The sequence below is a fragment of the Lathyrus oleraceus genome, chromosome 6 (genome assembly GCF_024323335.1).
Source record: "Lathyrus oleraceus cultivar Zhongwan6 chromosome 6, CAAS_Psat_ZW6_1.0, whole genome shotgun sequence".
Taxonomy (NCBI): Eukaryota; Viridiplantae; Streptophyta; class Magnoliopsida; order Fabales; family Fabaceae; genus Lathyrus; species Lathyrus oleraceus.
The window spans coordinates 6,758,061-6,784,313 of NC_066584.1; the positions used below are offsets into that span (position 1 = coordinate 6,758,061).

General features: G+C 36.5%; 1 protein-coding gene across 4 annotated transcripts; it reads right to left on the reverse strand.

The window, feature by feature from the left end:
• Positions 1-8,059: 8,059 nt before the first annotated feature.
• LOC127096591 (methyltransferase-like protein 2) lies at positions 8,060-12,252 on the reverse strand. Of its 4 annotated transcripts, none has more exons than XM_051035140.1 (9): positions 11,856-12,252; positions 11,547-11,763; positions 10,603-10,745; positions 10,413-10,446; positions 9,950-10,025; positions 9,336-9,417; positions 9,158-9,247; positions 8,964-9,063; positions 8,060-8,843 (listed from the first exon to the last, which is right to left on the reverse strand). In XM_051035140.1, the coding sequence occupies exons 1-9, from the start codon at positions 12,138-12,140 to the stop codon at positions 8,695-8,697; spliced, it is 1,176 nt and encodes a 391-aa protein (XP_050891097.1). In that variant the 5' UTR covers positions 12,141-12,252; the 3' UTR covers positions 8,060-8,694. The 4 variants fall into 4 exon arrangements, with proteins under 4 accessions (XP_050891097.1, XP_050891096.1, XP_050891094.1 ...); XM_051035139.1 differs by having other exon boundaries at positions 9,333-9,417; XM_051035137.1 differs by having other exon boundaries at positions 9,336-9,513; positions 11,856-12,251.
• Between the last annotated feature and the right edge of the window lie 14,001 nt (positions 12,253-26,253).

The window sequence follows — 26,253 nt, forward strand, 5'->3', positions numbered from 1 at the left end:
TTTGAATGGTAGAAATCTTGATTTTCGTTTTTTTGTCACATTTTTCTTTCCTTTACTTATATTTTGGCTTGGATGACCCTCTTTGCCTAAAAGATGGAGAATACACACAAAAAACACACGTAAAAAGTGCATAATACCATATATTAACTTCATAAGAGATACACATAAAGCATATTTAAAACATATTCAAAATGTCACTGATCAGTCATATCTGTCTTGCCTCGCTAGGCGCACTGCCCTTGCGCCTAGCTCACAAACCCTTTCTTCACTATGAAGTACTTTAGCTTAGAAGTGTTATCTGGACTCCTGAGCTTGCCTAGCACGCCTATACTCATGGATTGACGAACCTTTCTTTTCAGGGCTTTGCTCTTGCTTTGTATTTGCATGTTGACTCGTGGTTTTCAGTCCTTTTTATGTATTTTTTTATTAGTACATGCTAGAAAAGTCTAAACATGTGATTTGGTTTTTCAGTCCTTTTTATCTATCTTTTATACAATAATCCATTAAGATTTTATTATTCAACCATGTTATGTCAGCATTTAAAGAATAAAAACTTGATTTGGCATAATACACGTCCCTTATTGGTTGACAGTGTCAAAATATTTTACATATATTTTTAAAGTTAAAATTAATTATTTAATAATATCCATATTTTTTTAATTATTGAAAATTATCTAGAGAATGATAAATCAGGATTTTGATTTATAATATTACTTTTAAATTGACTATATTTTACTTTCATTATAACCATTCACGATTCGGTAAATATGGTGTTCGATCCATTTCTTTGTTTCCAAAATTATTGTCTTGGATATTCAATTTAGGCAGCAAAAACTTAGATTTCCTTTCCAAAAAAATTATTTTTGCAATGTTAAGAGTTCTATATTCAATAGATAAAATAATCAGTATCTTTTTAATAAGGGCGAATTATTAAATAATAAAAATGAAAAATAAAAAAGAATAGACACAAAATCTAACCCATCAAAAATTTAACAAAAATAATAGTTGAATATGTTTAACCTATCACTCAAAAAAACTTTTAAAATATTGTGTTTTTTAATTAAAAAACCCTTATTTTTCTTCAAATATTGTGTTTAACACACCAATAATATTTTTTACACAATCAATGTCATTATTATCCAAATTATAGATTACATAACTCTTTATCTCTTTACTGTTAAATGTGCAATTCTTTGTGTTAATCATGTTTGTGAAGTATAGGATTCGATTGATTCGAAGTAGAATAAATTATATAGAGTAGTAGTTGAATATGCATGTATTCGAAAGAAGGTCGAATACAGCTTATAGGAGAAAAAGGTGCTCGTATTCGACAGAGAGCCAAATACCGCTAGTCGAAGTTGGAGTAGCCAGTATTCGAAAGAGTTGGATAACAACTTGTTGAAGTTAGTTTGTTAGTTTGAGATTTCTTGATATTAAGCAATCTCATTATAAATAGGGAGGTATCCTACATTTGTAACACACAATTTTGAAGAGAATAAATATGGTTTCAGGTTCGCCAGAAATCGGCATTCCAAATGAAGTATGTGAAGAATGTGTTCAGGAAAAGCAACACAATAACAAGTTCAAGAAAGATGGAGGAAAAGCAACCCTTGAGATCATATACTTAGATGTTGTGGTCCTCTTCAGGTAGATTCGATTGGAGGTAACAAGTACTTTCTTACATTCATAGATGATTTCAGTCAAAAATTATGGACATACCTAATCAAGAAGAAAAGTGATGTGATTGAGTTATTTACCAAGTTCAAAGTTATGGTGGAAAGACAAAGTTTCCATAAGATCAAGACTTTAAGGATGAATGATGGTGGAGAATATGTGTCGAAATACTTTGATTCATTATGTGAAAGAGAAAGGATTATGTATGACATGGTGCAACCCTACACTCCATGGAAAAATGGTATTGATGAAAGGAAGAACGGGAACATCATGAATATGGTAAGAAGTATGTTAAAATGCAAGCATTTACCAAATGAGTTATGAGATGAAGTTGTGTCGAATGCAACATACATCTTAAACAAATGTCCAACGAAGAAGCTAGAAGGAATCACACCAGAAGAATGTTGATCTGGTGGAAAGCCTAGTTTAAGTCATCTAAAAGTGTTTGGATCCATAGTACATAGACATGTTCCTGATCAGTTGAGAAGAAAACTTGATGACAAGTCGATTCTGATAGGATATCACTCGATTGGTGGATACAAACTGTTTGATCCCTTGAACAACCAAGTTATGATCAGCAGATATGCAATCATAGATGAGCTAAAGAAATGGGATTGGAATGATAATGTCAAGAAGGATTCAAAGAGAATTTTATGTGATGAACCAGATAGTGAAGTTGACATTGGAATTCGACCAGAATGAGGTGGAGTTCAAGCAGGCACATGCAAACCTCAAAGGACAAGAAACATGTTTGCAAGGTTGTAGGAATGTGTGAGCACATCATATGTTGTAGTAAATGATGAAGGTGAGATGGTACAGTATTCCTTTTATGCCTATATTGAGCCATTCAATGTAATTGGGGCATTGAAGGACTCGAAGTGAATGCAAGCCATGATGGAGGAACTGAAGTCCATAGAAGTAAATAAAACCTAGTCACTAGTCGAATTTCCCTAAGGTAAGAAGGAAATTAATGTGAAGTGGGTTTACAAAGTTAAGCTAAGTCCAAAAGTAGAAGTAATCAGGCATAAAATAATACTTATAACCGAAGAATTTCTTCTGAGAAAAGAAAACGAATTTGATGAAGTTTAACCAGTTGTTGGGATCTAAACAATTAGGTTGGTTGTTGGCATAACAAACATGAAAAACCGGTATATGTGTCAGATGGATGTGAAATGTGCATTTCTAAATGACCCCTTAGATGAAAATTTTATGTAGCACAACCAGTTGATTTTGTGAAGCAAGGCCAAGAAAGCAAGGTATACAGGTTGCATAAAGCCCTGTATGGACTCAAAAAAGCCCCAAGATCTTGGAATAAGAGTTTATAAAGTACACAACTGCGCATGGAGTATATGTTAGGAGAAGCGGGAGTGAACTGTTTATACTATGTCTCTATGTCGACGACCTGTTGGTAAGAGGTAATTGCAAGAAGGAGACCGAGGATTTCAAAAGTGACCTGAGCAAGGAGTTCAAAATTTCTAACATGGCAAAAATTTCATATTCCCTTGCCAATAAATTCTACAAGAGTAGTAGAGAATTGATGCTGCAACAAAGAAGATATGCAAGTGAGATACTCAAAAGATTTAAGATGGAGGAATGCAATGAAACTTCGACACCAGTTGAAACAAGATTGCAGCTGACAAAGGATCCATACTAAGATAAATCCAATCCAACTTAGTATAGAAGACTCATTGGACCATTAAGATACCTTTGTAACATGATTCTTGGTCTAGCATACAGTGTAGGTATGATGAGTAGATTCACGCAAAGGCCGAAGGTATCTCATCTTGCAACCAGAGAAAGGATATTAAGGTATCTCAAAGGAACTCTTGGATATGGAATTTTGTTTCCTACTACACATGAAGGAAAGAAATACAAACTAATGGGATACACCGACCCAAGTTGGTGTGATGATGTTATGGATAGAAAATCTACAACTGGTTATGTGTTTATGCTAGATGGTACAGTAGTTGCTTGGAGCTCAAGAGAAGAGCTAGTTGTAGCGTTATCATCTTGTGAGGATTAATACATAGCTACCTATCTTTGTGTATATCAAGTAACATGGATGGTGAACTTGATTGAAGATATTGTAGGTGGTATTCATTGAGCAATCATCATGAAAATCGATAACATGTGTGCTATCAATTTGTCCAAAAATCCGATAGCACGTGGAAGAAGCAAACACATTGGAATGAGATTCCATTATCTTAGGGAACAAGTATCAAAGGGAAGTAGAACTTAGAACACTACATAACTAAGAGTCTGAATACATATATCATGACAAAGGATGTGCATGTTGAATTGTTCAAGAGATTGAGAACTATGATGAGTGTAGATAGCTTAGACACAATAAATTAGATGGTGTGTTAAATGTGTAATTAGTTAAGTTAAGTGTGTTTTTAAAGTATAGGATTCAACTGAGTCGAAGTCGAATATGTTCTATAGAGTAGTAGTTTAATATGCATGTATACGACATAAGGTCAAATACAACTTATAGGAGAAGGAGGTTCTCGTATTCGATAAAGAGTCAAATACAACTAGTTGAAGTCGAAGTAGCCAGTATTTGAAAGAGTTGGATAACAACTTGTTGAAGTTAGTTATTCAGTTTGAGATTACTTGATGTGTAAGAAATCTCATTATAAATAGGGAGGTACCCTACATTTGTAACACACAATTTTTCATTCAATAATACTTTCTTCTTACGTTCTCCAAAACCCTAATTTTCTCTCTTCCCATTTTCTCTCAAATTATCTCATCTCTCTTCAAATCTTTGTGTGGCAGAATCGTGTTGCAACCAATGTGTGGTTGAATCACTCAAGTGGAGAGTGGAGAACAAGAATCTTAAATCAATCGAGAAAGTAATTGAATCTTGTCCCATCAAGATCTGTTCCAACATTTACTTTGACGTATCTTCCTTTTTTCTTGAAATAGAAGTGTAAAAAAAATTAAAAAATATCATTCTTGAACCCTTCAAATTACTTATGAAAGGATCCTTACGGTAGAGAGTAATTATGATTTCAACTGTTGTTTGTTATGCATGTAATAACTACTAGTATGGTATACCGTGATGTTGTCAGTCAAATTTTTGAGATATGGTATACCATGATATTTTCAATCAAATCTAAGAGAACCTACTATTGTTGGTCTAAATGTTATTGTACCATAAATTTGTGAGTCGAGTATTACTGAATTCGATGTTGCTAAAGTAGTTGTTGGTAGTATTCAGCCAAGAATTAAATTTTGCATTACGACATAATATGCTTAAATAGATTCGTGTTGAAGTTGCTAAATTAAATTTTGGATGTAGTTATCGAGAGATTTGACTCGAGTTGTTATAAAAGAAAACGTGTATTTTGTTTCGCTATGAGCATAAATAAATAAATAAAAAGTTAAAATATGAAAACACAGGATAAAAAAATATAGATATCTTTTGGTCATAGCTGACATTATTGTAAAAAAAAATGTGCGCATAATAAATATGTATATGTATGTTACTTTTAATTATAGAATTTATGAATAAAAATCTAAATTTAATATTTACCTCTATTTCATATGTGTCTAGATAACATTTTTCTCATAAAATGACATCAATTTCATACTAGGCGTGAGAACGAGATATTCCTTAATACCAAGAATTTTGAACTTTGATGTAATAATTATAAAATGAGACTTATAACTAATTAAAAATTGGTTGGGTAGTTAGTTAAGTTGTTTAGCTTGTGACTCAAGTAAGTTACTTGAATCACAAGCAATTATAAATCTAATTATCCTTATTCCTTTCATATATTGCAATATTCATAAGCTTATGTGAAGCTTAAGTGAAAAACAATTTTGAGCAAACTCTCTTTCTTTCTTGTTTTCCTATTTCTTAATATTATGTTAATAGTTTTGCAAGTAACAACTTTGTTGCATCACTAATTCGTATTTAGAGTTTGGTTCTAACATCAAAGTGGATGAACATTAGAGGATTGTGAAATATTGTCTGATAGTGCAATTAGCAATGAATGAGAGTTGGTTCAGTTTGCCCAGCTAAAGCCAATTATCTATTCATAAGCAATGGAGATCAAAGTTTGGAAGGAAGCTATGAGAGAAGAATTGAGGTCAATTGATCATAATCAAACTTGTGAATTGGTACCTCTACTTGAGAAGAAGAAAATTATTAGTGTAAGACGGGTGTGCGAGACTAAGCTTAATCCAAATGACTCGGTTTCAAAACACATAGCAAGATTGATGGTCAAAAGGTTCGTACACAAACATGGCATAAACTATAATGAGGTCTTTGCTCATGTGGAAAGGCTTGGAATTATAAGGTTGGCGATGGCAATACCTAGTAATAGTGTTGGTCTCTGCACCATTTAGATGTAAAATTTACATTCATAAATGGTCCTCTAGAAGAAATAGTATATGTAATTGAACCCCCGGATTTTGTGTTAAAAGGAAATGAACTACACTAAGCCTTATATGCTTTGAAGCAAGTTCCAAGAGCTTTAAATAAAAGAATTTGTCAATTTCTTGTTAACTTGGGATTCAAAAGTATATTATGGAGTATGGTGTATATGTGCATGGATCAAAGGAAGAAAGTGTCATGATGATTTGCTTGTATGTGGATGACTTGCTTATTAGAGAAAGTCATTCATGTGCTTTAGAAAAGCTAAAGGCTCAAACGAAGGAAGAATTTGAGATGATAGCCCTAAGCAAGCTATCATACTTTCTTAGCATATAATTTGTGAAGAGTAAATAGAGAATGATCATGCATCAACAAAAGTATGTGAAGGAATTGTTAAATGATTTGAAATGACTGGTTGTAAGGCAACCACAAATTCTTATGAGACAAACACTAAGCTTGATGAGTGTGCAAGTGAAGAAGAGGTAGATGTCATGGTTGGTTCACTTAGATATTTATGCAATAACGTGACAGATATATGTTATGCAGTAAGTATAATGAGCAAATTTATGAGCATGCCAAAGAAGTCTCACCTAGTAACTACAAAGAGAATTCTCAGGTATCTAAAAGGAACCTTGAAGTTAAATTTGAAATTTTCAACCGCTGTGAATGAAAAAAGGACAAGTTTGATTGACTATAATGATGTTGATTGGAGTGTAAACATAATGGATAAAAGACATACATATGGTTATGTATTCTTATACTGTGAGACAACCATCTCCTGGTGTACAAAGAAGCAAACAATCATTGCATTATCCTCTTGTGATGCTAAGTATATAGCAGGATCATTTGCCTATTGTCAATCAATTTGGCTTGACTCTTTGTTGAAGGAACTAAGGTGTAAAAAGCAAAAACATATAAAGCTGATGATTGAAAATAAATTTGCAATAAATTTGGTCAAGAATCTAGTTTCACATGAAAGAAACAGGCGTATTGAGACAAAATTTCACTTCAAAGGGGAGCAAGTGATGAAAAGCGTGATAATAGAGGTCATACATTGCCCTAATATAGTTTCACATAGAAGAAACAAGTATATTGGAACAAAATTTCACTTCATAAGGGAGTAAGTAATGAAAAGCATGATAGAGGTCATTCGTTGCCCTACAAAAGAGTAATTGGTTGATGGCTTTAAAAAATCTTGAAGATTGAAAATTCTGAATATTTGAATAATCAATTAAAACTTGTAAACATTTAGAATTATGGGGATGATGTAATAATTCTAACTGAGGGGTATAACTAATTAGAAGTTGGTTAGATAGCTAATTAAGTTGATTAGTTTGTGACTCAAGTAAGTTAGTTGAATCACAAGCAACTATAAAATCAATTGTCCCTGTGCCTTTCATGTAATGCAATATTCATAAGCTTGTGTGAAGCTTAAGTGAAATAATTGAATAAACTCTCACTCTCTCTTTCTTGTTTTACTATTTCCTAATTGTGTGTTTGCAAGTAACAGCTATTTCCTAATCGTGTGTTTGCAAGTAACAGCTTTGCTGCGCCAATAAACTTGAGATGTCTGCTCTAACTTATACAGCAAACCCTAAGCCTAAAACGATTATTCTCAATCAATATGATATACCTATGCTCTCTTAGCAAAGAGATGTGCGGTGAATGTTATTGCATATCTTCTATTTCTTGATAATTTTGAATAAAAATTGTGGGGGGTGGGGGGATATATGGAAATTTTCCCAAATATATGCAAAACATAACAACTGATTACTGTCATTTTGAAAGGTATTTATCATGGCTCCTGAAGCGTTCTTTTGGTGATAATGAAAGTGAATTCCAAAAGAATCCTTCTGGTGTAAAGCTTTAGATGACATGAATCCATGGCAACAAACCTATGATTTCTAAAATCCTATAAAACTATGTAAATGACAAATACATTATAAAATTAAAAATATTAGATAGATTGTATGATGGTTAGATGCAATCTTTTGCACTTGGTTTAGATGAAAACGAGCCTTTAAAACCAATTGTTTTTCTCTCTGCATAAACTGGTTTAGATTTACCAATAAACATTTGAACAAAATCATACCCATCCAGTTTTCCTGGATACCCTAATGGAAAATAAGAGAAAATTTACTAATAATATATCAGAACTTAATACTACACTCTCCCAGTAGAACCAGAGCTTCACTATATATCTTTGATTTTTTTTCTTCACTTCCACAGATAGAAAATTTGTGAAAACAGACTCTACTCTCTGAAGTCAGTGATCTCCATCGATGAACTAGATATGCAATTGAGATTCTGAATTCCCAATTTGTCTAACTCACAATTTGGGTCTTCCAGTCTCTACCTAAGGACTTAGATGGACCAACTGCACTAACTGTCCAAAAATTCCGCCGCAGTGAATTTGAGTACTGCACTAACTGTACAAAATTCCAACAGCAGTGAATGGGTACAAAATTCCAACAGCAGTGAATGGGTACAAAATTTCGACAGCAGTGAATTTGAGTAAAAAATTATTGGCAGCCACTCAGAACAACTAAAAAAAAAAGGTAGTAAAACTTAACATAGACTGAAAATTCAGAGATGACCATAAATTATCACCAAGTAGGGATAGCCTTTTTAAAGAATCAGCTATCCATCTTTTTGATAAAATATCTAGAACTTTGAAAGTGGAGTGGTTCATTTCCCCAAGCAACCCATCCAGCCATAATTTCTCTAGCAAATAGCTCAACACATTGGGGAGGCTTGATCCCAGGAATGTACTCCTGTAATAAATCTGACCACACCAGTATGAAGAAACATCAGTATTACAATCGTGTACCAACTTTCAGCGCAACTTATTTACTCGCACTTCATAAAGTGAAAACACACTGCGCATTAGTCCAGACAACAATACCTGCAATTGGAGGTTTCCTTGAGTAATCCCCAGGAATGCTCATAATCACATGATCATCCTTCAAAGGCTTAAACTTTGATCGGTTATCAGAATGTTTTACCTAGAAAATACCATATAACACGAGTTATAAGAAGTGGGAGAAAAAACCGATGGTTAGAAAGCCAATTAGTTAAACATTATTTTAAAGGCCAGACCTTCCCAGGACTGTATCCCAAAATAAGGCTTTCATATGGCCTATGATGGAAAAGATCTAAATCACTAATCAAGGATCCATTTGCTTTCACCTGCAATAGACAACACATACAGAAGATTGGAATTTGAAATGGCTTCAAAAACTGGTATGGTAAGCAAATAGGAGTAACCACATGCCACCTTCAACCAATGAAAAGTTGCAGCATAGCTGACCCCCCACGCAGCAAAAAGCTCTTTCTCAACAAAACTACGTAGCTTCTCTCTGTTTGTTACCCATAATGCCACAAGGGCACCTTCAGTGTGAGTTAGTTGCTTAATAGGAAGGGATAAAAAGTACCTATTGGGCAAGGTTGGGTACCTACATAGATGACACACCATATCTCAGATTTATTTAAAATAAGCCACAGTTCTCAGCCAGTTTAGACTGAGTAATGGCTATTAAGTTCATCAGTTAGTCGCAAAGCTATTTCTATTTACATTATTATTGAATGCTGAAATGTATCTCAAAAACTAAATAAAATTCCATTCTTTTTTATGCAACTAATCTAGCAACCATACTCTCGACCCCAACATAAAAAAGTGAAAATAAATTTAATAAAAAGGTTTCGACTTCTCAATAAGTTTGTGGGAGAAAAATATTTCTGAAAAATGAAGATCAAAGTGATGCATGTCTTTAAAGTCAATACAAGGTTAATTTATATAACATAAAATCTCTTTCATCAGTCAATATATGGTAACATCAAATTTTTTATACTGCATCAGGAAAGCATATTACAAACAAATCTTTTTGTCACCTTGATTTCTGACGAGCACTGGCATTTTCCCAAGGCGGATCCACCATTATGAGGTTGAAACCACAATCAGTATGAGCTGTTAAATTCATTAAAGATCCCAATTAAGTTAACAGCCCCATATATGACAAGCTAGGCAGCTAAACACAAATAAGTTCTTTAGGAAATGCCGCAATGAATTTCAGTAACTGAGTTGCCATTGATAACATGATACAGGTGGACTGGCAGGACTCAATACAGCACCATTCACATGTTATGCAACTTTTGGGAATAATATTGTAAGCAATAAGGAACGAACATGATTAGAAATGTTATTAATATGCAAAAAGGATGTCAATTCTTTCATGAAGGAGATTGTTGCATAAAATAAACAGTTATACTTTTATATCAATAAACAACCACAGATATGATGAAGAACCGAGGCATATAACAAGAAGTAAAATTTGAGTTGTGTATGAACCATTACCGGGAATGAGATTGCGAATCTGTCCCAGATCTGACTTCCATAAATGAAAAGAAAAAAAATGTTAAATAAGCTTAATTAACAAACATTCTAAGAAAACAACCCCTTAATACAAGCAAAAGAAAAGAGTGCATAAGAAACAGCCTGTGTATAGTAAACACATCCCAAAATTTATCTTGGGGGCTCAGCATACCATGTAAAAGCAGCTCTCTCGAGGAACTATATAATGATTGTTCAAAATCTCAACCACCGCATCATCCTCCATGTCATTAACAACCAAATTATTGAATGCGGGAAGTATTGACCTCTGCTCACAGTATTGCACATTTGGGGAGTCTGAGAAGTCACAGACTTGCATTAGTACAGGAAGATTTTCTACACCCGCAACTCCATACAATTTAACTAATGAATGAATAGCGTGACAATGTATTAACAATTTGAGAAACTAATTATACTTGCTAGCAACACATAAACAAATATCTAAACTGTGACATCAAAAACTCTTGGAAGCAAGTCTTAGCCAATGTTCATATTTGATTGTTCAAACATGAAAAAATGGTAATAAAAAAAAACTCCATAAATTACATTGCATCACATTGCATCCAATGCATAACCAATTATTCATTCTTCTCCCTATTGGAAAATAATCTCAATAGTTCAATAATTGTACACTGATAAAATATTTCCCCAACTCCTCACATTAAAAATGGTGAAACATGAATGAGATTTATTATGTAAGTGTATAGTTACTAAATTCTAATGTCAATACCATTTCATGCACTACATAGACCAATGAAATGATTAACTACGAACATTCTTTTATTTCTTCATAAAACATCTCAACAACAACACTAAAAAAATTTGGTTCCACTTCATGCAAGTATGCAAGTATATAGTTACTAAATTCTAATCTCAATACTATTTCATGCACTACATAGATTAACGAAATGATTAACCACAAACTTTCATTTATTTCTTCATAAAACATCCAAAAAACACTATAAAAATTTGGTTTCATTTCCATTTTATTCTATTCCACTCACCTATAATCAAATAACCAATAAAATCCTCAAAGACAAAATGCTAAACTACAGAACATCACTAACCAAGATCAGTGTAAGATAACAAAAATCACACCTCCCAAGTCCTTATCAGTTTCAAGGACACGCAAATTCAGCGTTAGAACAAGTTCAGGCGACTGCGCTGCCAATTCAACCAAGCATTGTTCATCACCCTCGCATTTCTCTTTCAAGCAACAAGAATCACCTCCACTTCTCAAAGTTCTCAAATCATCCAAAAGTCCACTCGATTTCAACAAACACTCATGTGCCTTCACCAACAAAGGCCTCAATTCCTACACTAAATACAACAACAATCAATCCAAAACACTACAATACTGTAAAGGTTACGTTCCAATTTTATTAATAATCGTAAAAATAAAAAAACCTGATGGCGTTGAAATGCAATTTGTTCTCTCTCGTTCAATTCTTTCGGACTCCGTTTTCGTTTTTTCCGTTTCCGTTTAGTGGGAGAGGAAGAAACTGTGGTGGAAATAGAGGTTTTGGGGGTTAGGGTTTGGAAGAAACGGGGATAGTAGGTGGATGGAGAAACAGTGTGGCGGTTGTAGGAACGATTTAGAACGCGTACGGGATCGATGAAAACGGTGTTTGAATCGTTGAAGTGGAATATACCGGATTCGTGGAACAATGCAAGCTTTTGTGAGTCTTCCATTTGTTATCTCCAGCGCTCATGAGTTCATGCTCGAAGCTGCTGGTGCGAGACAGAGAGAGGACTACAATGGACAGTAAACTCTTTTTCAGAAAAATTTAGGGCCTGTTTGATATGGTTTTGGAAAACTGTTTTTTAGTTTTTAAAAATTAAAAATTATAAAATTTGTTTGGTAGTCTAATTTTATAAAACTATTTCTCAAAACTATTTTCTATTTATGAGTTTTTAAAACTAAAAATCTAAAATAGGTTTTAGAGGTTTTGATTTTTTGGTTTTTAGTTTTGGAAATTAGGAAGAGGACAAAATAAGGAAAAATGGTACTATATTCATCAATGGCAAATTTGTAACATTGTTCAACTTTAAAACAATTTTTAAAAGTTAGATTACCAAACATGTTTTTTCCTCAAATTTTTTTTTAAAACTTAATTTCCAAAATAGTTTTTAAAAACTAAAAACTAAAACTCATTCAAACGGACCCTTAATGTTGTGTGTCTGGGACTTGATTCGAACTCAAAACGTGCCGAATGCCAAATAGTGTTGATTTAACATCAACCTAAATTTTAGGACATTTTTTCAAAAACATTATTAATGGGTGTTTTTGTGTGGAATTTCTATTATATGTGTTACTACTTAAGTGAGATTATTAAGGTAAGGAAAGATGTGCACGATCTTTATGGTAAAAATTTCATGTTATCTAATGATAAATAATGGGTTGTGCAAGCAATAAATTTTTTTTTTATCATACACTTGCTGAAAAGAACTCAAAGGTTCCATTGGTGAAGGATATGTTAGAAGATTGTTTGATTTGACAAGAGAAATAAAATGGAGTGTATATTGTCAAGTTTGGGTATAGATTGTGGAGAAATGTCCAAGTGAATCATTGGAATAGTATGGTGGAGGGAAATTGGGGAAATCTTTGGAATATATTGTGCCCCTATAGCCAAAAACTTGTTATGGATGATTTGTAGGGACTGTCTACCGTCTCGATCTAGGTTTCTCAACATTATGTTTAATGTCCTTCTGTTTGTCAGCTTTGAGAGATTGAAGATGAGGGTGATTGACATGTGTTTTTTGGATGCACTACTATAATCCAATGTTGGCGGGCAGCAGGTTTGTCATCTATAACTTATTCTCGTGCTCATGTTTTTAATGATGTTAAGTCTCTTATTCTTGACATTTGTAATAGAGAGGATATGAGGGATATTGGTAGATATGTTGTGATGATTAATGTGCTTTGGAAGAATATAAATAATGTTGTTTGGAATAATGTTCGAGATGAGGTACTGAAAATTGGTTTGTAAGCGTATTTCAATTAGCAAGATTGGTTTTCAGCACGAAAAGATAGTGATTTAGATAATGTCCCAATCACCCAACAGTTTGGAGTCCTCCTAATGAAGGGAGATTGAAGTGTAATGTAGACGCTGGATTTAATAGTGCAAGAGACACAATAAATAGAGGGTGGTGTGTGAGAGAGATAATTTAGGTAGATTTATTACCGCAGGTGTGCCTTGTGACGTTGGCCTATTATCCACCATTGAAGGAGAAGCCATGACTTTGAGAGAAGCTTTGCAAGGTGTTATTTCTTTACAGTTGAATAATGTAACCTTCGAAAGTGATTCCCAACTAGTTGTTCAAGTTATTCATTCTAAGTATTTAGGAAGGTCTGAATTTAGTCTTATTATTTTATCCATTAAAAGTTTGTTGCATCTTTTTTCGAACTTTGAGGTTAAGTTCATTAAGCGTCAAGCAGATTCGGTTGCCCATACGTTAGCTAAGATGGTCAATTCTTGAATTAGGCGTAGTTTTGTTAATGTGATACCTCCATTTATTTAGTCACTTTTAAGTAATGAAAGGAGTTGAATTTGTTTCTATCCCCAAAAAAGTGAGATTGTTTTTTTAAACTAAAGAGTACAAGTGATAAAAAAACTTTTGTTTTAGAGCTCCATGAAACAAATTTAAGAATCCTCCTTATTTGTAATCAACATTGATTTCTCAATCTCTTCTTCTCTTGGAACATGAATATCGACTGCGTTTTAACATTTGCTTGTGCCAATGTAAAAGAGACACACCGATAATTGACAATATGGTGTGTATCTAAAATTTGAAACAGGTGCAAGCAACGACATTAAGTTGTATATTAATGTAAAAGGAATGATACTGCGTATTATCCTTCGCCCATAAAATTAGTGACAAGTGTGATGTATAGTACCGTCCTTGTCCACGAAATCAGGTAGTGGAAAGGATGTTCGATTTGTACTATATACTATTTGATCACGTTTCCATTTTGATCTTATCTTCAAGTTCATTGGCTTCTGATGAAAGTTGATGAAGCATGAAATAAAGAAACATAAAGTTGGATTCAAAAACTTTAGAATCTTTGGTCAGAACCTTGACAGTGTCAATAGTCTGACTTGAGATCTTCAGAATCTTCAGAGTTTTCAGAATCTTCAGTCAGAACCTTGATAACTTCAATCGTCTGGCTTGAGATCTTCAGAATCTTCAACTATATAACACAACTTCAGAAATTTGACATTCTTCAAAAGTTTGGTTATCAGAGTCACATCTAGAAGCATGAACTGAGAGAATATTACAGCAGCAACCTAGTGTCTCCTTAAAAGCTTCGCATGAGTGAATCAGCACATAAGCAGAAAGAACATTGCAACAACAATATTGAACATCTTTCAAAACTTCTAATAGCTGGCACAGAAGCGGATTTGGAACACATAGTTCAGAAATTGATGATGTTGCACATCATATATTCAGAAGCAGAACTAGTTGTTAAATCTATACAATAACAAATCATTAGGGTATCAAAATTGTTCTCACATAAATACAATATTGTTATCATCAAAACTCAAGGTATAGATGCATAACCAAATCTTGTTCTAACAATCTCCCTCTTTTTGATGATGACAACACATGTATTTTAATGAATAGGTTTGTACAGGGTAATCACAGAAGAACATATCTTATAGAAGCACAAAGCTCCCCCTGAGATGTATAATCCTATAAAGATAAATCAGAATGAAAAAACATTTTCCTGATTAACCTTTTTGAAATACCAGAGTGAATTTTCTGTCAGAATCTGGTTTATCTTCAGAAGTTGATTGATTTTGTCCATAGCACTGGTTTGATAACATCATCATTCTAATAGGCTTCACTTCATAAGCTTTATTGAGTTCTTTTGAAGAAACTTTAGAGCTGGTTAACTTCTTAAAAGAGTCGGTTTTCTTATCGGAACCTTGACTTTTCAAGTCAGATTACTATAGAAGAAACTTTTCCTTATAGCTGGATTCCAAAACCATGATTTTTAGAAAGAACTTTTTAGAAACACTTCGATGATAAGTACTCAGTGTTCTATGTTTAGAGCATGAATATTAGTTATTTGAATCTGATATTCAATTGTCAGCATGAAGGTGTTCAGACTCAGATAGAAGACCATTTCATCAGAAACTAGTAACTTATATTCTGATATTTGATACTTCATGACATCTTCAGATGTTTGATTTTAACCATTCTGATTCTTGAGATATAACCATGTAAACACTTAACAAACTTTTTCGAAGTAGTTGTTAGCAGAAAACATTAATCAATGTTTGGGTTTTTAATTAAGGAATCTAGATATCAAAATAAACATTAATTCTTCCCCTTAGATACGTTATGTTTTCTCCCCCTTTGTCATCAATCAAAAAGACATGAGACAAAATAATAAAGTAAATGAATAGAAACAAACATATTTAATTGAAAATACCAAAAGGCAATGAAAGATACAACTGATAGAAACATAAATTTTAAGAAACAAAAAAAAATAGGGGTTCTGAGGAGGAGGAAGTCTTGAGATAATTAACTGAAACATGAGATCCTGTTTGTCCATACAATCATTGACCCTTGCATTGTCAGCCTTGATTTCCTCAATAGTCTTCAGAAGTGTAACATGAATAGGTTGAGAGGCGGAAGCTTTAGAAATCACAACATGATTAGCAGTTTCTTCCAAAACACAGTCTTGAGGTACAAAAATAGTATCAACTTCTGAAGCAGTCACAACATGTTGAACTACTTCAGTTTCTAGAGAAGCTTCCTCTCCAACAACTTCAGGAGTAACTTCCTTGACCTTTGGAGCAGGAAGACAAAGTTAGGAGTTTCTTAACTTCCAGAGTTCCATTAAGGGAACGAACCCGGAACAAAATTTTCTTTCAGCAAGTGTATACCCAAAATCCTTCAGCTTAGAGATCTTGGAATTAACCCAGCTTCTGTAAGTTTCCCATGCCGAATCACTCACAGCCGAATTTGCTGAAGAACGACTGATAGTCATTGCTTCATGCAGAAGGCTTTTAGATTCTAACTCAAATTTCCTCAGAATCATACCAATGTTATGAGAGGATTTTGGTGGTTTGGGGTAGTTAACTGTGAGGTTGATTTAGACTAATCAAAGTCAAGACCATATCCGGAAGGAAGTGATGGGACAATGATATGAGGTGATTCATGGTTAGGTGAAATTGGTTATGGTTCAAAGTTGAACATACCATCAGGAGTTCCATCAGAAACATGTCCATCAGAAACTCTTGAGGGAGATATTATGGGGGTTGTGATATTTGGAATTGTTGGTTAGGGAGAAGAAATACATGGTGGTGAGATGGGTGAATTTTGTAACTATGAAGGAGAAAGTGGTTATGGTATATGTTGTTGTTCTGACAAAGGTTCAGAAACTAAAGGAGTTTTTGTGATAGGATTTATAGCGGTTGATTGAGGTGGTGGAAGTGGGATAGGTTCAGAAAGAATGGATTTAGATGAAAAAGGAGGTTGGATTGGTAAGATCCTTTCAGAAATAATAGAATCAGAATTAAATTGAGTGCTATCAGAAGGAAGCTTACCATATGCCAAGTTAGAAGCTCTTGAATATGATTGGACAACTCCAGAAGTATCCTTCAGAATCATTGCTCTATGGCACTCAGTGAGAGGCACCTCGTCTTCATCCAAAAAGACAACAATCTTATTCTTCTTCTTCTAAGGCCTAGAAGATCCTTATGCTATGGATTCCTTATTCCTTTTTCCATGAATATAAGGATAATTCTCGGATAGGTTGAAGGGATCCACCATTGGGTCAAGTCCATCCCTCAGGCAGCTTTCTAGATATGCTATAAGAACCTCTAAAGGGTCAATCTTAGTGAAGATTGGGTAGTTGTCAATAGGATTCCTTGTTCCACATATATCATCCTTAGAAAGAGTGAAATCTGGCCTTTGAATTCTGGAAATGATACCCATACTCTTCAGATTTCTCCCCCAAAATACCTTACCAGCTGTAACACCTCAAAATTTGCCCTCCTCTCTTGGGACTGGCTTAACATATTGCATTGCATTTTTAGGTCATTAGTCATTGCATATTGCATATCATGTGGTTACATTGTGCAAGTCATCCTCCTAAGTCTTGATCAGAAGATGAAGAGGTCATGATGCAAGCTAGGGTTTCATTGGATTGGATCATTAGCCATCTGAGGATTGGACTATGAATTAGGGTTTCATGATTCTCAAGGAGATTGGTCTTGATCTTGGTTGCAATGATACATCATCATCATCATGGTCTTGATATCATCCAAGAAGATTCAAGTGTTTGATCAAGATACCTTGAGATTAGGGTTTTGACCACTGGTCAACCCTAATCAATTGCATTGGGCCAATCAGGGCATAGCAAGGAGATGGGGTCTATGATGGATATGGGGATCATTTCATGTTTGTATTGAGATTATTGAGGCTAGGGTTTCACCATTGAGCTATTTCATCAGAGATTTGGGGCTCAGATTGATCAGTGCATTGCCAAATTCATCTATCAATTGAAAAAGTCAACTGTGGTCAATTGTGCTTGATTTTATGGATTTGGAGGTAGGAGAGAGTTGGATATACTTCATTCATGTTGAAACAAGTTTCATTTGACATTTCAAAGCTCAAAAATGAAGAAAATAAAGTCAGGACAAAAATTGCCAAAAATAGAAAGTGACTTGTAATGGAAGTTTCCAAAAATGGAAAGTTTTTCACCACAAAATTACGTGTCAAAAAAAAGCTTCAAATGAAAATTTGTTCAACATGAAAGTTGTAGATCTTGTTCTCACCTTTCCAAAAAGTCCAAGAACTTGAAATTCCCATGTATGGTTGACAAGTTATGGTCCATTCATTTTCCAAAAATGCCTATAATCAAAGTGGCATAACTTTCACATGGAGTGTCCAAAATGGATGATCTTTTTATGAGCAAACTCCATTTCACATGTACTTTCATGGTGCATAATCAAAATTCATCAAAAATGGTCAATGCAAAAGGTCAATTTTCAAGTGCACTAATTAAATCCAAGGGCAAAATGGTACAACTTTCAAAATACATGGAATTTTGAGATGAGGATTTTTGCAACACACTCCAAATGTCATTTAGAAGTTGTTTGAGCTGTCATGAGCTATCATGTTTGGCAAGGGCATTTTGGAACTCTCACTTAAATTTCACATTATGCTAATCACATGAGTTTTTGCTAATTGGTGATTAAGAGAGTGATTAAGGTGAAGTATAAAGTTCTAATCATAACAGAATGTTGAGGAAAATCACAATTCACAAGGTTTGTAACTAACTTTCCCTCCAAATTCACAAAAACTCTTCAATCTTCATCAAACTTTTTTCACCAAATCTCCATCAAATCTCAACCAAATTGCAAAGTTCTTGTTGATTCGTGTTCCTTGAGCATTCTTCTCCAACTGTTTTGATGAATCCATTGCCAACAACATCAAAATCACGACTGTTCATCATATGCTCAACAATGGCATTTTGAGATTTCTTTCAATTGGAGTAACTTTGAGCTAAGGCACGAGTGGCATTCACTTTCCTATACCTCGTGCTCCATCTGTTTTGGAAAACTGTGTGCAAAAGCTTCAAGATCCATGGCTGCCATCACCTTAAGGTTAATTTTCGAATCTCACTATTCTTTGAATTGAGATATGCTTTTTGAAGTTCATTCATTGTAGATCATCGTGATATGATTAGTTTTTTGATTGGTGAATTGATGAATGAGAAATGTTGATTTGAATGTTTGTGTTCATAACTTAAAATGATCGATCCCTTCGCTATGTTAGGAATTAGGAAATTTCAGTTGCATATCCTTAATCTACATGGAGAGACGGTTCTTTTGACTATAAGATTGTTGATTTTGGTGGAGTTTTGTTGTTCATGATTTTCTGCATTTTCTGGAAATTTCTTGAGCAAGAACATGAACAGTAGCGTGTTTGATCCACGAAATTGCCTTGCCATTTGAATAAGATGTTTGGCGCGCGGACTGACCAATCAGGGAGCGCCCTGGTCACTTAACCAAACGACGCCGTTTTGGCGTTTGCTCCAGAATTTACGTTTATGCCATTGCAGTATTTATTTAATTATTATTTCACTTTTGTTTTTCTATTTTATTTCAATTTTGTTACATGAACTTAGAAAATTAATAACTCATTCAAAACTCATCCAAATTTTGTGGAATTTTTTGCATTGTTCTCATGATGATGTGTAGAATTTAATGGTTATTTTTGTGGATTTTTTGCATGTGTAGAAAATTAATTGGCCTAGGGATTGATTGTATATGCTCATTTTGTACATGTCTTACCAAAACCTTCATGAAATAGTCATACCTTTAAAGAAATGAATGAAAATTTTTGTGCTTGTTCTGGACATGTTGATGGTGATTTTCATGTAGAGTTTGTGATTTTTGGATACTTGGTGATGGAGATATGATTTTTTGAATAGAGGTGTGACAATTTGTGTCACACCAAGCTAGGTCAACTTTCTGATTTTATTTGCCTGGCTTAGGAATGTTTGATGGTTCCAATTTTTTGTGTGGATGATCATTGATATGTTAAGATAACATGAGAATTTTTCTGGATTTATTGGTTGCATTTTCTAATTGATTGATAATTTTCTTCTCTGTTGGTTCATTTGGTAACCTTGTGTGATACATGTTGGCATTTTGTTTGTGAAATTCTCATATGGTATTGGATGAAGATGAAATTTGATATGTGGATTCTAGGCACATTATAGGACATCATGGTTTTGATCCCATTCATTTCTTAGTTGTTGTCTCTGCTTTATGATTTATGGAATTGGATGCTTGTTTGGATGCCTTGAATTGGCTTGTATAATTGTGTCTGGACTTCTTGATTTTCATTGACCTACTTTCTTTTGTCCAATTGAGCTGAAAATTGACATGCTATACATTGAATGTGTCCTGTTTAGGTGTGAATTTTTGTGAAATTAATTGAATTGATTTGGTATGCTTTTGAGTGAGATAGTTCTGTTTGGTCATTTGGAGTTGCAAATTGCATGTTTGATGTTAAATTGTGCATGAAATGATAATGGTGATTGATATGAGCATGGGACCAATTGCATTTGCTTTTGATTTGTTTGAATATGATTTTGGATGAGTTGCACTTGCTGTTTAGGATTTTTATCACCTTTGGACCCTAGGCTTGGCCTAGTGGTCTAGTTTCTCACATTTGGTTTGGACTTTCAGGTTAAAAGTGCAAAAGGCTTAAGGAGAAAATTGCAAGTTGCAAATTGAATTTGTTTGATGTTGTCCACTAACATTATTTTGTGTTGTAGGGTTTGATGCTTGAGCTTGAGCTCATGGCTTGCACTTGTGTGCATTAGCTTGTGTTTAACTGTACAGATTAACTGATTAACATTTGCTGTTTACTGTTGGTTTGTCTGAGTACTGATGATACTTGATTGATTTCAGGTATATTTAGTCGCTTACAGTTCTTTAAAGAACTTGCTTGCTGCTGCTTGGTTTTTTAACCAGCTGAGGTAGACTCTCTTGTCTTCATGTAGTCTGGAAGACCTGGCCTGTTACTTGGCCAGGCAACTGTCTGAAGTCCTCCTTAAGAGGTGATGTTTGTGATTGTTTACTTTTGTGCCAAGCAGGTAAAGACCTCTATGAGGCAATTGGCGGAACCCAAGGGATATGCAATCTATCCCCCGTTATTCTGTTGAGTCGTCCCTCTGCTCACACCACTGTGTTGATGCATTGGGACACAAACCCAAGATCTTGTACTTTGTACAGTTGTGTCAGAGTCTTGAGCGTAGAAGGGTCCCTCCATTGTGGACCCACGCTCCTTTGTCTAAAGCTCTCCCTGATCAGGGATAAGAGCTGTGAAGTCTAATCTTCACTCACCTTTCATCTGCTTCACCTTAGCCTCTCAATGGCAAGGTTAAGAGCGAACGATACCTTGTACAGATGACTTGCTTCGGCAGTCCACCCTTGTTTGAGCCTCACTTGACTGGATATAGTGTGTGCTTTGTGAATATTTGTTTGCTCTGTTTGCTTGTATGCTTGTATGCTTGCTTTCTTCCTGGATAGGATTAGCTTGCTGTTGCGCAAGTAGGTAGAAACCACAACATAGGGCAATGATGCATGATAACACTAGGCTCGAGTACAGCTCCCTGGTAGTGTGTCTCCCCTTGGTTTCTGGCTAGAATCTTTTTCCCTTTCAGGGGAACTACATCGCCCTGATCCTTGTTCCAGACGAGGTATGTAGGCAGGAGACCGTGCGAGGTCTCTCCGGGCACTTTTCTTTCTTTTTGTGTGTGTGCTTGACAGTTATAGGCTCGAGTTCCCGACTCCCTATTAACTTGTTGGTTGTTGTGTGCTTGGAAGCTGATGTAAGTCCATCGAGTGGCACTCAGGTTCCAGTGTGCGTGTGTTTTGGTTCGGATGCCGATGTAAGTCCAGTGATTGGCGGTCGGGCTCCACGTTTGCCCTTTTGTGTGTGTTTTGGTTCAGATGCTGATGTAAGTCCAGTGATTGGCCTTCAGGCTCCATGTTTGCCGGTGTGTTTGTTTGTTTGTTTGGCGTGCGTGAGCCGAACTACGGCAGCTCTGATTCTCGTTCCAGACGAGATACGTAGGCATAGGATGCGATGTCCTATCGAGCTCTCTTCCTCTTAACCCCACCTGTGTTGTCTTAGCGTGTGTGTATGATGTTTGTCTGTTTATTTTAGCAACCTATTCTTTCTTTTAGAATGTGGATCCCGTCGAGTACGACGGACGTGAGGGGTGCTAATACCTTCCCCTCGCGTAACCGACTCCCTTACCCTTTCTCTTTGGTCGCGAGACCATGCTTTTTCCAGGTTTCTCTGAGCGTTTCCTTTCCCTATCTTGGGATAAATAACGCGCAGTGGCGACTCTGTGTGTTTTTTTGTTTTAGCCCGCCGGTTGTTTTTCGCGGATGCGACAGCTGGCGACTCTGCTGGGGACTTTGATAGATATTGACCTGTGCTGGTCCATCTTCCCTAAGCGAGTCTCTCCTAGTGTTTTAGGATAGTTTAGGTTGCTTGTGTTGTGTTATTTATTGCATTTATTATTCTGACCATGTATATATTTGCATAAATATTTGCATGCATCATACTATCGTGTTCCCGTCCTCTGTGCAGGTGGTTCCTCTGTTTGGGGTGGGTGTTCTGAGTGGGGCTAAAACCCAGGCCCGAGTGTACACCTAGGACTAGTGTGGTCTCACGTTCCTCATTTGCTATATTAGTATATTGTTGCAACGTGACATACCACAAGCCGGACGAGGTTCCTTGGAGAGCTCCCCATTGTGGAATATTTCCCTTTGGTTTAGTTATCTCTTCTGAGCTATTGACTCTGGTGACCGATCATTTCCCGGATCTTTGGTTTAGACGATCTCAGGAGAGCTACAATGGCACACCCGAAAGGGCAAACCCATTGAGTATCTCTGCCCGATTGTCGAGACCATTATCCGCCTTAGGATGACCTGATTAGAATTTACCTGTGAGGGGAGGGTGATTCTTTCGGATGCATGTTCTGTTGGTGACTCAGACGGTGACTAATGGTTCCGTGGATCAGAGTCCTATTTATAAGTCGGATTTATGGTCATTTATTGCCGAGACGCCGGAGTGCTGTCCAAGTTATTTATCAGTGGGGATCCGTTTATTTTAGGATTCCCCGGGCCGATTCAGAAATGGTTATGGGTATCTGCTCAGAGATTGTTTGGTGATGATGATGATGTATCCGTCTTCCGTTTATTTCGGAACCCTTGAGTTGGATTTGTGGTTACATGTTCCCTTAGATGGTTGTGATTAGTTCAAAGATCAGAGGCTTTTGTACAGTTGATGATCAGATGACTTGGAGGATGGCCCATTGCATTCATTCATCTGCATCATTCTCATTTTGCATTCATCTGCACCAAACCTACGTCTAGCCATATGGGGAGTGTTATGGATTGAGAATCTGGTTGAGAGACATCTGGATGTCAAAATGTTATTGGTGAAATATTATCTGTCTCGATGAAACCAGAATCAAAGGACGGAATGTTCCTCATATGAATAGACGTTGCATTCATGCATATTAACCTGTTTGCTGTTTTGTAGGTGTCGGGTTCTGACGTGCTTGATTGTTTCAGGAACCATTGCTCGCGCTCATAGAGTTGTACCCTTGCACTCAACCCGTCCTCACAGATACTTCACCAGACGCAATACTCCCAGACTAATGGATCTCCCAAACACAGATATCCTCGAGCTGAAGGACAAGATGACTGAGCTGATCAACATCATGCAGGGTTTTGCAGTTGGTCAGAAAGCTTTAGCTGACAAAGTTGAGAAGCTCGAGCGGGCTTCAGCGGCTAATAGTGGTGTAAACCTGGATGGTGTCTCCAACCAGGGGCTTGGTGGATCCAGAGACGGTGGAAAAAGAGCAACTGTGGGTATGGTAAATGATAATGCTGGTGGTTTTGGCACTGCTACAGGGGGTCAACCTGGTCCGATGGGTCCTAATCTGAAGGATAGCCTGTTTCCTCCATTCTTTGGGGTTGATGATGATAGAGAAGAAGACAGGGAAGCTGACCAATTCTCCATGCTGAATGAGCCACTTGGGCAATATGGTGTCCGACCACCTAACAAGGAGATTCAGTTGCTGACAGAGAAGGTAAGGGCTCTGGAAAGCCATGCTACTTCGGGATTTGTCAACATGTCCAACATGGGGCTGATTGAGGGGATTGTGATCCCGCAAAAGTTCAAAGCGCCCACGTTTGACCGGTATAATGGGAGTTCTTGCCCTGAGACTCACCTGCAAGCATTCGTCCGCAAGATCTCTGCGTACACAACAGATCAGAAGCTCTGGATGTATTTTTTCCAGGACAGCCTGTCTGGAGGCTCACTGGAGTGGTACACCAAGCTGAAATCTGCTGATATCAAGAGCTGGCAAGATCTTGGGGATGCGTTCTTTAAGCAATACCAGTTTAATGCTGAAATGGCCCCGAGTCGTACCCAGCTGCAGGGTATGTCTCAGAAAAATAACGAAGGGTTTAAAGAGTATGCGCAAAGGTGGAGGGAGTTGGCTGCCAGAGTCCAACCGCCGCTGGTGGATCGGGAGATGTCTGATCTATTCATGGGTACTTTGCAAGGGGTTTTTGCTGAAAGGATGGTTAGATGCCCGATGACTAACTTTGCAGACATTGTGGTGGCCGGAGAGAGAATTGAAAGTTGGCTGAAAATGGGGAAGATCCAGGGTGGTAATGCTTCGTCATCAGGATCGAAGAAGTCATTCGGGAATGGTCAGCGCAAGAATGAGGGTGAATCGAGTGCTGGGTATGCCCAAAGGGGACACGGTGGGGATTGTTACTACCAGCACACTGCTGCGGTAACCATCCCTGCGGGTAATCAGTCTGCACGACAGCAACGTCAGCCACCTCAACAGAGAGCCGGGTACCAGGTGAGAGGAAAAGGGATTGATCGCCATTTCGATAAGCCGCCTTTGACATATGCTGTTCTGTTCAAAAAACTGATGGATCTTGGGTTGGTTCAGCCGAGGGCGATGGTTCCGATGAGATCAGATCAGAGGCCTCCTAACTATGATGAGAACGCTCAGTGCGAATTTCATTCTGGAACACCGGGGCATAACATTGAGGGCTGTAGAGCATTCAAGAATGTTGTCCAGGATCTGGTAGACTCCAAGGCCATCAATTTTGCGCCATCACCGAATGTTAATGCTAATCCCATGCCGGCGCATGGTCAGGCGATGGTGAGCGCAATTACTGAAGATTCAGATCACGCCTGTGCAGTAGGTGAAGAAACTGACAGTGACTGCAAGTTTGATGGTTGGGTAAAGTCGTGCGTACCAGGGAACTGGAAGGCTTAAAAAGATCAGCACCGTCACTCATCCTGAAGAGTAATAATTTATGTTTCAGTTTTATCTGCATGAAAGCCATACGTGTTGCCCGACACGTAATGGTTCATTGTAAGGGCCACCTCATGTTCATAATTTGCAACATTTCTGCATCATTAATAAATGGATGTTTTTCAGTCAAAAAGCGGTGTTCCCTGTCTTTCATTTATTTTTGCAGTTTAAAAACAAATAAAAAGGGCAATGTTTGTTTTCATTTTCTTCCTTTTTTGATTTGTCTCGTTCCGAATTCAAAAATAATTCTCCGGATCTCATTGATAACAATTTGGTTACACCTCATATGACTTCGACAAACCGATCTATCATGCCGAAGAAGAAGGCGAAGAAGATTGTGATCTGCTGGAAAATTAGCCAGGTTGTTGAAACAAGAGGAGAAGGTGATTCAGCCGCATGAGGAGCGGGTTACGAATGATATTCCAGGCACCGCCTAGGTCTAAATGGAGGAAAAAAATTGGGGCTGCTTCGGAGGCAAGTCGAGAGCAGAATGGTAGTCCTGTTGAAGGGACATGTGGATACCTTCGCCTGGTCATGTCAGGATATGCCAGGGTCGGATACCGATGTCGTTGTGCACAAGCTACCATGGAGAGAAGACTGTCCTCTAGAGAAGCAGAACGCCGTGCCTGTATCAGAGAGCCATGGTGACTTTGTTTCATGATATGATTCATCATGAAGTTGAATGTTATGCTATGACATGATAGCAAAGTCCCAAACACGAGAGGGGCATCTGGCAGACAAGGGGCAAGTCGGTTGACCAGTTGAGACAATTCAAACTGAGGTTGAATTCAAGTAAGTGCACTATCAGAGCGCGGTCCGGTAAGATGTTGGGGTTCATTGTAAGGAAGGAATCGGGGTTGATCCTGCAAAAAAAAAAAAAAAAAAAAAAAAAAAAAAAAGGCCTGAACC

Bases quoted from the DNA above. Each gene is read 5' to 3' on its own strand.
- LOC127096591 (XM_051035136.1), bottom strand. From the start codon at position 12,140: ATGGAAGACTCACAAAAGCTTGCATTGTTCCACGAATCCGGTATATTC. The intron at 10,026-10,412 runs GTAATGGTTCAT...TGAATTTAACAG, and splicing joins GATTCGCAATCTCATTCCCG to CTCATACTGATTGTGGTTTC. The intron at 9,248-9,332 runs GCATGTGGTTAC...TGTCTATTGCAG, and splicing joins CTTTTCATTGGTTGAAGGTG to GTGAAAGCAAATGGATCCTT.